Here is a 14553-nt window from a genome sequence, read left to right on the forward strand (position 1 = left end):
ACACATGGAACAATCATTAAATATCCTTCTACAGAGTGATTTACGTATCTCCTAGCATTGCCTGGAAAGTCTTGAGGCAGTGCATTTAACACCATTGAGAAAACTTCAAGTTATGTGCACACACACACAGATATACATATCCACAGGTAAATGTGATTCATTTTTTTTTTTTTTCTCACGTTATATAGTGCCCAGCATGTTCTGGAGGAAATGGCAAGGCCACTTTCAAAGCAGTAAGTGTAAATAAAGGAACATAAAAATAATAGGTCTTTAAATGTTGAGGTTGAGGCTGGGCACAGTGGCTCATGCCTGTAATCCCAGCACTTTGTGATGTTAAAAAAATAAATGGCATATACTATAAGTTTAAATAACGATATTTTAAATTCATTCTTATTATACATGATGCAGGGACTTTAAACTCAGGGGCCACAAATCTCTTCCTCTTCTTTTATACTTAATTTCAAAGAGTTTGTGATCTCTGGTTTACATGTTAATATTTTACTCATTCAAATTAAGGTTTTATACAACTGATGTTAAATGAGTCCTTAGGACAAAACCAGTTTTGCAACACCAAATAAAGTAAATAAATATATAATCTACCATTTATCAAGTAGTTTCCACAAAGCTTAATCCAAAAAAAAAAAAAAAAGCAAGCAAGAAATAAAGAAATAAAAAATAGAGTTATGTGGCCAGAGAATATTACTAAGATGTAGGTTAAAGCAATTATTGCTGTAATTCTCAAACATTAAAATGCTCAAGTATATCCCGATTCCATAGTACAGAATGCCCCTCCAAGAAAGAACTCATAAGCTACACAGAATGTTGAAAGTCATTTTCTAAGCTTAGTACTTTAGGATGTCCCTTCCTTTCTTTCCTAAATACCTATTAATGCTTTGCTTATTAGGCTCTAATCCCATGGGTTCTGAAACTTTATTGATAATAAGGACCACTATAGATACATGAGAAATAGTAGAATTTTTAGGCCTGACAACCAGGAATTCTGACTTAGTAAGTCTACTTTAAAACCAGGAATCTGCATTTTGTAAAGTACCACCTGAGGTGATTCTAATCTAAGCGGTCTAAAGGCCACTTTTTGAGAAACACAGCATTTAGAAATTCACTCTTCTCCAGCTGCCGATGTATTATTTACTAAGCAGCTTACAGTAAAATTATGCTGTATTTTGCTAACTTGAAAATTAGAAGCTGCACCATCTTTGATTGACATTAAAATGTATGGCAAGGACTTACTCACACAAGGAAACATAGCTAATGTCAATTCGAGCTTGATGGCCAAACATTTTGAAACACATGGTATATAATAAGTAAATCATGCTTATAGAATAATGGCAATGCCATTAGATACTGGCAAACTTCAGTGACCCACTACGGAGTCCAGCTTTCGTGGATATCCAGGTATACACAGCATGATTCTCAGGGCAGGGAGCACATGTGGAGAGAAGTTCTGTTTGAAGCACACTGTACACATAATGAGAAATGGCTATTTTTAAAGGCTAAAATTTACAGAATGCCAGACCTTTATATAGTCAAAATCTCTTTCCTCATTATAAATCACTTAACTTCAGAAAGCTACTGTAAGCATAACCTTTTAAATTCTGCATAATTATAATTACTTCAACCTCAAACTTTTTTCTCTTTGTGGCAAGGTCTTACTGTGTCACCCAGGTTAGAATGCAGTGATGCTATCATGGCTCTCTGCAACCTCAAATTTCCAGATTCAAATGATCTTCCAACCTCAGCCTCCCAAGCAGCTGAGACTAATGTGCCACCACACCCAACTAATTTTTAAATTTTTTGTAGAGAGAAGATCTCATTATTTTGTCCAGGTTGGTGTCCAAGCCTTGGGTTCAATTGATCCTCCTGCCTCAGCATCACAAAGTGCTGGGATTACAGGCATGAGCCACTGTGCCCAGCCTCAACCTCGACATTTTAAAGAATGAACTGTATTAGTCCATTCTCACACTGCTAATAAAGACACCCCCAAGGCTGAGTAATTTATAAAGAAAAAGAGATTTAATGGACTCAGTTTCATATGGCTGGGGAGGCCTCACAGAAAGCAAAGGAGGAGCAAAGGCTGGGGAGGCCTCATGGCAGAAAGCAAACGGGGAGCAAAGGCATGTCTTCCATGGCAGCAGGCAAGAGAGCATGTTCAGGGGAATTGCCCCTTGTATAACCATCAGATCTCATGAGACTTATTCACTATTACAAGAGCAGCATGGAAAAACTTCCCCTATGATTCATTTACCTCCCACTGGGTCCCTCCCATAACACGTGGGAATTATGGGAGCTACAATTCAAGATGAGATTTGGATGGAGACACAGATTGTCCCCACATTTCAAAACCAATCATGCCTTCCCAACAGTCCCCCAAAGTCTTAATTCATTTCAGTATTAACTCAAAAGTCCACAGTCTAAAATCTCAAGACAAGGCTAGTCCCTTCTGCCTATAAGCCTATAAAATCAAATGCAAGTTAGTTACTTCTTAGATACAATGAGGATATAGTTATTGGGTAAATATTCTTGTTCCAAATGGGAGAAATTGGCCAAAATGAAGGATCTACAGGCCCTGTGCAATTTCACAATCCAGCGGGGTAGCCAATTCTTACAGCTCTGAAATGATCTCCTTTGACTCTATGTCTCACATCCGGGTCACACTGATGCAAGAGGTGGGCTCCTACGTCCAGGTCACACTGATGTGAGAAGTGGGCTTCCATGGCCTGGGGCAGCTGCATTCCCATGGCTATGTAGGGTACAGCCCCCCCTGCCAGCTGCATTCACAGCTGGCATTGAGTGTTTGCAGCTCTTCCAGGTACAGGCTTCAAGCTGTCAGTGGATCTAAAATTCTTGGGTCTGGAGGACAGTGGCCCTCTTCTCACAGCTCCACTAGGCAGTGCCTCAGTTGGGACTCTCTGTAGGGGTTATGACCCCAATTTTCCTTCCACATTGCCCTAGCAGAGGTTCTCCATTAGGGCCCTTCCTCTGCAGCAAACTTCTGCTTTAACATCCAGGCATTTCCATGCATCCTCTGAAATTTAGGCAGAGGTTCCAGAACCTCAATTCTTGACTTTTGTGCACCCACAAGCTCAACACCATGGTTAAGCCACTAAGACTTGGGTCTTACACCCTCTGAAGCTGCAGCCTGAGGTATATGTAGGCCCCTTTTAGCCATAGCTGGAGCTGAAGCAGCTGGGATGCAAGGCACCATGTCCAGAGGCTGCACACAGCAGAAGTCCCTGGACCTGGCCCAGGAAACCATTTTCCCTTCTAGGCCTCTGGGCCTGTGAAGGGAGGGGCTGCCCTGAAGGTGTCTTACATGCCCTGGAGACATTTTCCTCATTGTTTTGGAGATTAACATTTGGCTCCTCATTACTTATGCAAATTTTTGCAGCCCACTTGAATTTCTCCCCAGAAAATGGGGTTTTCTTTTCTACTGCATCATCAGCCTGCAAATTTTCCCAACTTTTATGCTCTGCTTTCTCTTGAATGTTTTACCACTCAGAAATTTCTTCTGCCATATACTCTAAATTCTCTCTCTCAAGTTCAATGTTCCACAGATCTCTACGGCAGGGGCAAAATACCACCAGTGTCTTTTCATGGCAAGGGTGACCTTTACTCCAGTTCCTAACAAGTTTCTCATCTCCCTCTGGGACCACCTGAGGCTGAACTTTGTTGTCCATATCACTATCAGCATTTTGATCAAAGCCATTCAATAAGTCTCTAGGAAGTTCCAAAGTTTGCCACATCTTCCTGCTTTCTGAGCCCTCCAAGTCTCTAGGCAAGTCCAAACTTTCCCACATTTTCCTATCTTCTTCTGATACCTCCAAGCTGTCCCTATCTCTCTGCCCATTGCCCAGTTTCAGAGTCGCCTCCACACTTTTGGGTAACTTTACAGCAGCATCTCATTAGTGTATTAGTCTGTCTCATGCTGCTAATAAAGACATCCCTGAGATGAGTAATTTATAAAGAAAAAGAGGGTTAATGAACTCACAATTCTACAGGGCTGGGGAGGCCTCACTATCGTGGTGGAAGGCAAAGGAAGAGCAAAGGCATGTCTTACATGGTGGCAGGCAACAGAGCACGTGCAGGGGAGGGAACTGCCTTTATAAAACCATCAGATCTCATGAGACTTATTCACTATCACAGGAACAGCATGGGAAAAACCCACCCCCATGATTCAAATGCCTCCCACCAGGTCCTTCCCACAACACATGGGGATTATAGGAGCTAGAATTCAAGATGAGATTTGGGTGGGGACATAGCTAATCCATACCATGAACATATTATAATTTGTATGTGTATTAATTTCTCCTACTGCCTCTCATTTTCTTAATGAGCGAACATTCATTATCCAAGTCATTTAGGCACCTGAATTTTATAATCTTAATGCTTGCTTTTACTCCATCTGTCCAGATCATTCATCAAGTTCACTTGAAAATTATCTTCCCTTTCAGAACCATTTATTTGTAAAAAATTCGATTGTCATCCATTAGTTTAGGTACTTACCAGCTCAGGCTTGCAATGCCTCTTAACTAATAAGCTAGTCTTCAGAATTCCCCCCAAACTGCTAGATGTGTGACCATGAAAAAATATTCTGTCTTTCTAGATCTCAGTTTCCTGTTATTGCTGTGTAACAAATTACTGTAAGTTTAATGGCTTAAAGCAATATATATTTATTATCTCATGGTTTCTGTGAGTGAGGGGTCAAGGTATGGTTTAACCTTGGCCTTTGCTCAGCGTTACTTGGCTAAATAAAGATATTAGCTGGGGCTTTAATTTCAATCTGAGTTGGGGTCCTCTTCAAGCTCTCTGATTGTTACTAAATTCATTACCTTGAGACTACATGTCTGATGTCCCTATGTTCTCACTAACTGTCACCTGGGACTGCTTTCAGCACCTAGAGGTCACCCACAGTTCTTTGCCACATGGCACCCATAAACAATTCACAACATAGCTGTTTGTTTTCTTCTAGGCCAGGAAAATAATCTGACTTTAAGAAATAAGAAGGGGTACATTTTTAAAAATGTACATTTTAAAAATGTACCCCTTCTTAAAGAACTTGCCTCATTGTATGAGGCCCATCCTTGATAATCTCCCTTTGATGAACTCAAAAGGGACCCACAGTGATGTCTGCAAAACTCATTTTGTAATATAAGGTAACATATTAGAGACAATCCTATCGCATCATATTCACAATTATCTCCTACACACTAGGGGAAGGGTTTATACAAGGGTGTGGATAATTAAGGGTTATCATAGAATGCTGCCTAATGCATTAATATAAAAGCTACTTAGGTAGGAAAGATCTCAAAGTTTTGTAATAGTAAATCCTCAAACTGCACAGAACTAAACTTATACATGGAATGACAAGTTTAATGTAAATATAAGTTCTCAGGGAGCTGACAGACTTAGGAAGGCAATGCACATCTTTTCTCACACTAAATGGCAGCTATTCGCTTTCTTGCTATGCAGAAGATTAAAGGCTGCAGTGAAACTACCTGTGGTTTTGGATGCAGCTCTGCCCAGAGGCACCAAAGGGATTTCTGAGTAAAACTCACATAGAGGGGATAAAAAACAGAGTTGGATGAAATTATGATTGTTTCATTTTACTTTTTAAAGCTTATAAAAAAAGCTTCACTATCGCCTATAGAATAAATTTCAAAACCTTAATCTGGAATAAACGCTCTTTCATGACATAACTGAACCATGCCTCTTTGTTTACTTCTCATGCCTATACCACACATAAAGTTTCCTAGTTATTTCAATCACATGCTGTTATTCTGCATAGATATATGAAATTCATTTCTTCAAAGTGTCCTACCACCTACTTTTGTCCCAAACACATATGATGAATTCCACTCCTTTGTGAAAGCAAACAGGAATCTCAGGATCCCAAAATCACTGTGCCAAAGGGAAAGTTAAGCTTGGGATCTCAGAAATGAAAATAAATAAATAAAAAAAAGCTTTTCTTTTCTTTTCACGAAATGATAGCTACAATTTCACAAACCTATGTCATAGCCTCATAATAACAGAAGGCCATGTATCTCCCCAAATGGTCTCTCTCCAAAACTGCTGACAAGGAAATTCCTTCTGGGTCCGATCATCTATCAGAATACATGCCATCCCTATAAACTAGCCCTAAAACAGAGTTCTGTAAAATCTAACCATGACAATGCAAATTACCAGCTTTACTTCACAGGTATGAGACAGAGAAAGACTAGAAACAATCCCTCTGCCTACCCGAGAACAGTGCATAATTGACTCCTTCCTCCACTTCATCTATTCACATAGTTATCTTGTGTAAAATGTAGATTGACTGAGAGACAAGTGCATAATTTACTTTTCCTGTACTCTCTTTCTCATGTAAAATGTAGATGAACTGAGAGATAATCAAACTCTCACAAGAATGTAACCACTTGCCTCCCTGTCTACCCTTCCCCCAAACCCCTTTTTCCGCCTCTTATTCCCCTCCTGCTTGCTCTTTCCCCTTTAAATACTGAAGTCTTTAAACCTCTTTTAGAAAAGGGATAGACCACAGATGCTTCTGTGATTTGTGTTATTTTCTTGGGCGCGTCCTCAACCTTGGCAAAATAAACCTCTAAATTGACTGAGACTTGCCTCAGTCACTGTTTGGTTTATAGACTGTTTAAGACACATTTACTCAATAAATAGATATTTACTGAGTGCCTGCTTCCATAAATGAACTGTTGAGCCTTAACCTCTCCCACAAAGTAGGGCTGATATCTGCTACTTCTGCAGAAAACTGTAGCCAGTTTATATATCTGTGTCTGTTATGTCTTATGTTTTTATATCTCTTTCTCAATTGTGAAAGCCTGGGAGGAATATTTTTGTTTTATTTGTTTATATTTCTAGGACTAATTTAGGAATTGGTACAACTCATCATGATTTCCTGAAAATAAGAATTACAATGATAATGATAATAATAGCTAAAATGTATTCAGTGATTCCTTAGACTCTGAAAACACTTCATTCGTATTGTTTTATATGGAATTATTGCAAAAGCACTTTGAAGCAACCATTATTATCCTTATTTAGCAAAGGAGAAAAATAAAGCTCAGAGACAGAGGCAGGACTTCTATATAGTTCACTGATACTCCTCATTTTATATTCTGCATACTAATGTGATTCTGAAACAGGAGGTCAACATCACTCACACATTTAACACAATGGTAAACACACACATTTTCAGGTTTCCCCGTGGGCCTGCTCCACCAGAAAATCTTGGATCAAGGCCTGATAATCTGAGATTCAGCAAACCCTGTACTTGATGATGTCCTGTGCTTAATGGCTATAGCTTCAGAACCACTGTTCTATAATCAAGTATGGACAAATTCCATAAACTAGACCTTTCAAGTGACTTTTACCCAGAAACTTGGGTATAAAATTAATATGTCAGGTAGTGATAGAGAAAAGATGAAGATTCGTATAAATGTGTCTATTTTTAGGAAAATATTCTCCATAACATGTTTGATAACCCCAAAGACATCTTAAACAGCTGCAGGTCAAGGTTCTCGGTTTCTTCATTTGCATCTTCACCAATGCACCATAGAATACTGTGAAATTGAGAGGCATTTTAACAATTTTGTAGTGAATTGAATTTAATTGAATTTGATTAGCCTGTCTTTTCCGTTTGCCTATTTTACGCTAGGGAGTGTCTGTTTAAAACATGTCAAGTGATATTATACTAAAAACAGTTAGATGGTAATAGGAAGTCAAATTTTTATCTCTGAAAAGAGAAAATAGTGCCGGATAAGGTGGATTACTCCTTTAAATGAGGAGGGTTTGCTAAAAGACGGAAGAGTGACATTTTCTTAGCATATCCAGAAACAGCAACTATAGTGAATATTCACTGTGTGCAGTAGTCTTTACCTAACTGTATTTACATATACACTTACAAAAATAAATATATGCCACTCAGAAAGTTCACCATCTGGTTAGAGAGACAAATGATTTAAACCTGCTAAAGAATTACAAGATTAGATAGATAGATACATAGATAGATAGATAGATGCAAGTGTAGAGATAAATGCTCTGTAAATGGCAGTGCATTGAAGAGCATAGAAAAAATGGTATCTTCACAAGTTTTCAATACAGCATAGAACCATGTTCTGATTCTGTACCTATTTCTGTCTTCATTGTTGTTCTGATCTTGGTTCAGATGATTTTAAAATATGTTGTTTACAAGATTAAACTTTTCATATTTCTTCATATGAGCAAAAATCTTTCCCCTCCTGCCCAGTGTATGATTAAATCTGTTTGGCATTTAAAACAGAGGCCAATTTTGTCAAAAATTCACTTCCTTTATAAATGTCTGAGTATATCATGGGTTTGTCATGCAGCTACAATATGAAAAACAATCAAGCAATATTAGTGAGGTACTTAATAGTGAAAGTGTATGACCTCCTTGAGGATACAAGAGAGGCAAATCCTTGGAACATAAACAAAATACTAACAAAGTGAGAACTAAGTAAACAACAAATTAATTAACTAATTGTGTCAGAATTTAGGAAGAAAAAACATATAGGTAATAAAATAATTCATTGAAGGATTGTATATCAGAAGTGCATTTTAGTGCAAGCCAAGACCTTCACACAAAAGGAAATATGTGATGTGTAAGCATTCACTGCCTGGAGAATTCTTACAGGCTACAGAAAGCAGATTTTAAACTTATTCCAAAGTTTAGGGCTTTCCATTAGAAATGCTTAAGCAGAAAAGTGCCTGGATCAGATTCTTGTCGTAGTAAGATAACTCTGGAAGCAGTGTGGAACATCCATTAAAGAGAGATCTAACCAAGTCCAGAAATGCCTAGACTAACGTATCTTAGAGGCAAAATTAGAATGGATGTTACTGAGCCTTGACAGAATTCAAGAATCAGGTTACATAGTAACCTGAAATTTAATTTAGCATAATAAGACGTCTAACTTGTGTCTTGGGACTGACATTTCTCAAAATGTAATCCAATAATGTATATTTATTAGAAATACTAAGGCAAAGATAGTGATCAGGGTAAAATTATGGATAAGGACTTTTTCTTGGGAAAAAATATGCAGAGAAAGAGTAATTAAAATAGGAAACTGATAAAAACAATTGTGTGGATTATAATCATAATTTCTCAGTAATATAGGCAATCTTATCTGCTAAGCCTGCATGCCCATTACGAAGAATTAATTAGTGTGGTATAAGTTATCACAATTATAGGTTAAAATAATCAGAACGTCTGAGCATGGTGGCTCACACCTGCAATCCTAGCACTTTAGGAGGCTGAGGCAGGAGGGTCACTTTAGCCCAGGAGTTCGAGACCAGCCTGGGCAACATAGCATGATCTCTACAAAAAAGAAAACAAGTTAACCAAGCATGGTCATGCAAGCCTGTAGTCCCAACTACTCGGGAGGCTGAGGCGGGAAAATCCCTGGACTCTAGGAGTGTGAGGTACAGTGAGTTATGATCATTCCACTGCATTCCAGCTTGGGTGACAGAGCAAGACCCTATCTCTTAAAAATAAATAGATAAGTAACATTTTTAAATAAGCAGAATGGTTTGCATAAACCTGTCTCATAGAAGATAATGTTGAAAATAATACATATTACAATGGCATAGGAATTATGTTTTAATAATCATCAGAAATAATTCTTATACTTAAATATTAAGCCATCTCCCTTATAAACTTATTCCCCTCCTAAAGAATGCATGTTTCATCGTGTGTGTGTGTGTGTGTGCGTGTGTGTGTGAGACAGATAGAGAGGGAGTTTAAATTTAGGTGTATAAAGAATTTAAAGTATGCACTTTTACTTAGACAAGTACACATTTTTGCCTTTCGTGAGAATTAACAGGAATCAATTTTATTGATATTTAGCCAGTTTTATTCTCAGAACTCTATAATTCCCGAAACCAAGTTGAAGAAATAATTTATACAGTTTCTCTGTCTTTAACCTAAATATTATATGTGAGTTCTGAAATAATAATATCTAATATATGCTAATTCCTTATTATTGTGAAATATGAATCTATGTGTTTCTTCATATATTAACTGAATTATTCCCTCAACTTTTCCATAAGGCGTATATTATTTTTAAACCTATTTTACAGAAGAGGAAAATGAGGCACACAGGGATTATACTTACATATTAATATACCTTGTAAAATTACCTTACTTAAGAATGAGTAAATCTGGTTCAAATGATGCATAATCTGTAAGAGATACTACGGTTTGAAAATAATGTAAAATGACTTTTCCCAACATGTTACACTGGTTTCAGCACATTAATTTTGATTTTCATTTTTCTATTCTTTACCTTTAATCTCTTTGTCATTTTTGAACCATCTGATATCAGCTGCAGGTTTACTACCAGATGTTTTGCAAGTCAGCTGCATCAAGTCACCCTCCATAACTGGTGATGAGAATCCACTAATCTGAGGCTTTTCAGGAACACCTGAAATTTAAGCAAATGATGAAGTGAGCATCAATCTTCAGGGCTGATTTGTTATTATGTCTATTACTTTCACACATGAAACTGAACTGGATGGTTAATTGACAAGAAGTTCTCAATCAAGTTAACAAACTACTATGTAATAAACTGCTTCCTGTGTGTGTGTATACATACATAGTTGTATATGTCTATATGCATACACACAAATGTATATACATGCGCATACACATAAATGCATATACATATCCATACATATGTGTATGTGTACAGATATATACATATATAGTATCAAGAAAATCAAGAAAGTATGTAAGATGCATATAGCTCAAAGTAGTTTTTTAAATTAAATTGTAACTTTTTTTTTTTTTTTTTTTTTTTTTGAGACAGAGTCTCATGCTGTTGTCCAGGTTGGAGTGGACTGGCTTGATCTCAGCTCACTGCGACCTTCGCCTCCCGAGTTCAAGTAATTCTCCTGCCTCAGCCTCCCAAGTAGCTGAGATTACAGGTGTGTGCTACCATGCCCGAATAAATTTTTTTCTTTTTTTTTAGACAGAGTCTTGTTCTGAACCCAGGCTGGAGTGCAGTGGTGCAATCTCTGTTCACTGCAGCCTCTACCTACCAGGTTCAAGCAATTCTCCTGCCTCAACCTCCCGAGTAGCTGGGATTACAGGTGGGTGCCACCACACCTGGCTAATTTTTGTACGTTTAGTAGAGATGGGGTTTCACCATGTTGACCAGGTTGATCTCGAACTCCTCACCTCGTGATCCGCCCACCTCGGCCTCCCAAAGAGCTTTGATTACAGGCGTCAGCCACCATGCCTGGCTTAATTTTTGTATTTTTTAATAGAGACGGGATTTCATCATGTTGGCCAGGCTGGTCTCAAACTCCTGACCTCAAGTGATGCACCAGCCTTGGCCTCCCAAAGTGCTGGGATTACAGGTCTGAGCCACTGTGCCTGGCCTCAATTGTAAAATTTTACCTGTGAAAATACCTGTGTGTAAATCTTAAAAACAATCATTCAATATACTTTACAATTTACTAGTGTAGAGATTTTAAAAGGTAGACTGCAATGAAGAAAAAAACCCACAAACATATTTCTCTATCCCTTACCAAATTACAATTTAACTTTAGCTTCTTTCTTTCCTGATTTCATAGTTCTTAAAGCTTAAAAAGAATATTATCCTCTGTGTACTTTGTGGCCAGGCACGGTGGCTCACGCCTGTAATCCCAACACTTTGGGAGACCGAGGTCAAGAGATCAAGACCATCCTGGCCAACATGGTGAAACTCCATCTCTACTAAAAACACCAAAAAAAAAAAAAAGAAANNGCTTAAAAGAATATTATCCTCTGTGTACTTTGTGGCCAGGCACGGTGGCTCACGCCTGTAATCCCAACACTTTGGGAGACCGAGGTCAAGAGATCAAGACCATCCTGGCCAACATGGTGAAACTCCATCTCTACTAAAACACCAAAAAAAAAAAAAGAAAAAAATTAGCCGGTGTGGTGGTGGGCGCCTGTAATCCCAACTACACAGAAGGCTGAGGCAGGAGAATCACTTGAACGCAGGAGGCGGAGGTTGCAGTGAGCTGAGATGACGCCAATGCACTCCAGTCAGGCTACAGAGTTAGACCCTGTCTCAAAAAAAAAAAAAAAAAAGAAAAGAAAAAGAATATTGAAAAGCACCAATATGAGAAGAACAAATTAAACAACGGTAACACAGTAACCACAAAGATGCATGAAAAAATAACATAACTACTCTTAACATTTTTTATCTTCACCTACATATTACCTGCTTTCTTTTTTAAAAATCTACGCCACATCACCATTTAATAAACTGAATTCATCAGTCATCTATTCTTTGAGTTTCAAATTGGTTCTCTACAGAACAATACATTAACCTTATGCAGTTGTTATCCTGAAATACTCCATTTCAGTGGGTATATTTTGTCTTTAATGGCAAACTTGTGAAGATTTTTATAAAATAGTCCCAGTGTGACTTGCAAAGAAATATGTTTTATATCCTATGCACAAAACCAATTCACTAGCTGGATTAACTTTAATATTCCCACCCAAAAGAACAGCATGTGTTAGTCCTTTTAAATGCAACATTGTGCCTTTTTCTATCTAAAGAGGAGGGCAAGCTTAGGGGGAAAAAAATCAATCTTTAAATTCCTCTAACTTGTTCAGTACACAGGTGTGTTTCAATGAACTGCAGCAATTTCAGCTGATTGGGGCACTGACGTCTGTGGAATCACAGAGAGCTCGGAGCTGCAACATTATTTCCTCAGAATCTCTATGAATGTATTGCTTTTTTTGTGTCACTTTCACCTTTGGGAAAATGGCCCAATATTTAGAGAATAAAAACACAAAGAAACTACAAGGTGCAAACTCAGGCGACATTAGGTACTTCATTTAGGAATCTAGAAAATATAATTTTAAAAGGAGAGAAGGCACATGGAAATATCAGGGTCATTTAAATGCACTAAATACACAAGCAGGTCATATCTGAGAGCCACAAGTTCGCGAGAAAGGCCTGTATCGGGTGACTCACATGATCAAATAAAGGAGCATAGTACAGAATACAAGGTGAACTCATTATGCTCAGTATTGTGTCATTTTGTAAAAGGATCAGAATATATACAACATACAGATTATGTGATAAAAAAAATTAGCTGAAATCAAGAGAACCGGTGTCCATTGCTGGCTAAGAAACAAAATAACCGTGTGTCTTCTAGCAGTCATATACATCTTTGAATCTCTCTTTGTCCCTTTATAAAATTCAGAAAGGGACTGAATGATTTTAAAATGCCTTTGTTAACATATAGCAGAGAAAGGATTAAACCATATCTATTCATACAATCTTTGAAATATATTTTTGTATTGAATTATGTTGCTGTAGCAATATATATCACTCTGGTTGTGTGATTACATGGTGTTAGTCCCTTGCACTTACCCAGAACGGTGAGATAGGCCTTGGAAGTTTTGACAGGCATCGTAAATAAAGAACAAGTGTACTGTCCTTCATCAGAGAGAGACACATCACTGACACTAATACTCAATTCATGCCAGGAAGCGCGAACCAGCTCGATCCTATTGTCCCTTAAAGCTGGAAAGAGAAAATATTGAAAACGTAAATAAAAACATCAGAAAAGTCAGTATTTTAGACTATATATTTTCAACACAATACAATAAATGTTTTCTTTGGCCATACATTGAAATCTTACTTCTTGGAACAGTTTAAAAGAAAGTTTAAATATATTGAAATATTTTATCAGATATTTAAAAATCAAAGTAGAATTAGGTGCTCCTTAATGTTTCCAGAAATCACTTTATAATTAAATGATTACATCTAATACAATACTTTAGATAAGGTAGATACTGATGTTGATAAACATAGCTTTCCTCTACAAATCTTTCACAGAATACCAGTGCCAAGAAAAGCTATAAACAAAGTGGGTTCACTTCTATGGACAGATAAATTTGGTAAACTGTGACTGCGGCAGGCCTTCCAAGGCAGCAACAAAAATATTGGCATATTAAAAGCTCTCTGCAGTAGAGGCACTTGAACTATTTAAACTTGAGCTGATACTGAGCAGAAAGGCACCTGTAAACTATCTCACTTTTAAATTTGCTCTGATTGGTTGGTGCCTCTGCTGTACTGTATGTTAATATAGTCTTTCATCTGAATCACCTTTTCTATCACAAGACACTCATTTTCACAGAAGATATTTTAGCATCTTGCTGAATTATGCTTCACTTGACTCATTTTGGGGGAGAAAAAAAGCATTAAAAAGTTTATCATTATGTGCTCCACTAAGTAGGGCTGTAAAATCTGGAATTCAGCAAGCGGCAACTAAAAGAGTACTCTAAATGGTAGAAAGAGTGAGGAGGACCGGTTAAAGACACCAGCACCCAAGGAAAATCCCAGTAGCTTCCCAAACGACAGTAAAAGATGATCCAGACCCAGCTTCTCCCAACCACAACCTAGAAACAGAAGTCAGTCTAGGTAGACTCATTTTTTATTGCTGGTCAAATGAGAATCCATCCAACAATATCGGGAAAGACTGGGTTGCCTGCAAGGGGAATGA

General features: G+C 37.7%; 1 protein-coding gene across 3 annotated transcripts in view; it reads right to left on the reverse strand.

Moving 5' to 3' along the window:
• CADM2 (cell adhesion molecule 2) overlaps positions 1 to 14553 on the reverse strand; it is a 491388-nt gene that overhangs the window by 161406 nt on the left and 315429 nt on the right. For all 3 annotated transcript variants that reach the window (XM_017848170.1, XM_017848169.1, XM_017848168.1), the window contains 2 exons: positions 13419 to 13571; positions 10329 to 10466 (listed from right to left, as the gene is read on the reverse strand). In XM_017848170.1, coding sequence (XP_017703659.1) covers positions 10329 to 10466; positions 13419 to 13458 — 178 coding nt within the window. In that variant the 5' untranslated portion in view covers positions 13459 to 13571. The remainder of the gene's footprint in view (positions 1 to 10328; positions 10467 to 13418; positions 13572 to 14553) is intronic.

The sequence above is a fragment of the Rhinopithecus bieti genome, unplaced genomic scaffold, assembly GCF_001698545.2.
Source record: "Rhinopithecus bieti isolate Rb0 unplaced genomic scaffold, ASM169854v2 scaffold_29976, whole genome shotgun sequence".
NCBI lineage: Eukaryota > Metazoa > Chordata > Mammalia > Primates > Cercopithecidae > Rhinopithecus > Rhinopithecus bieti.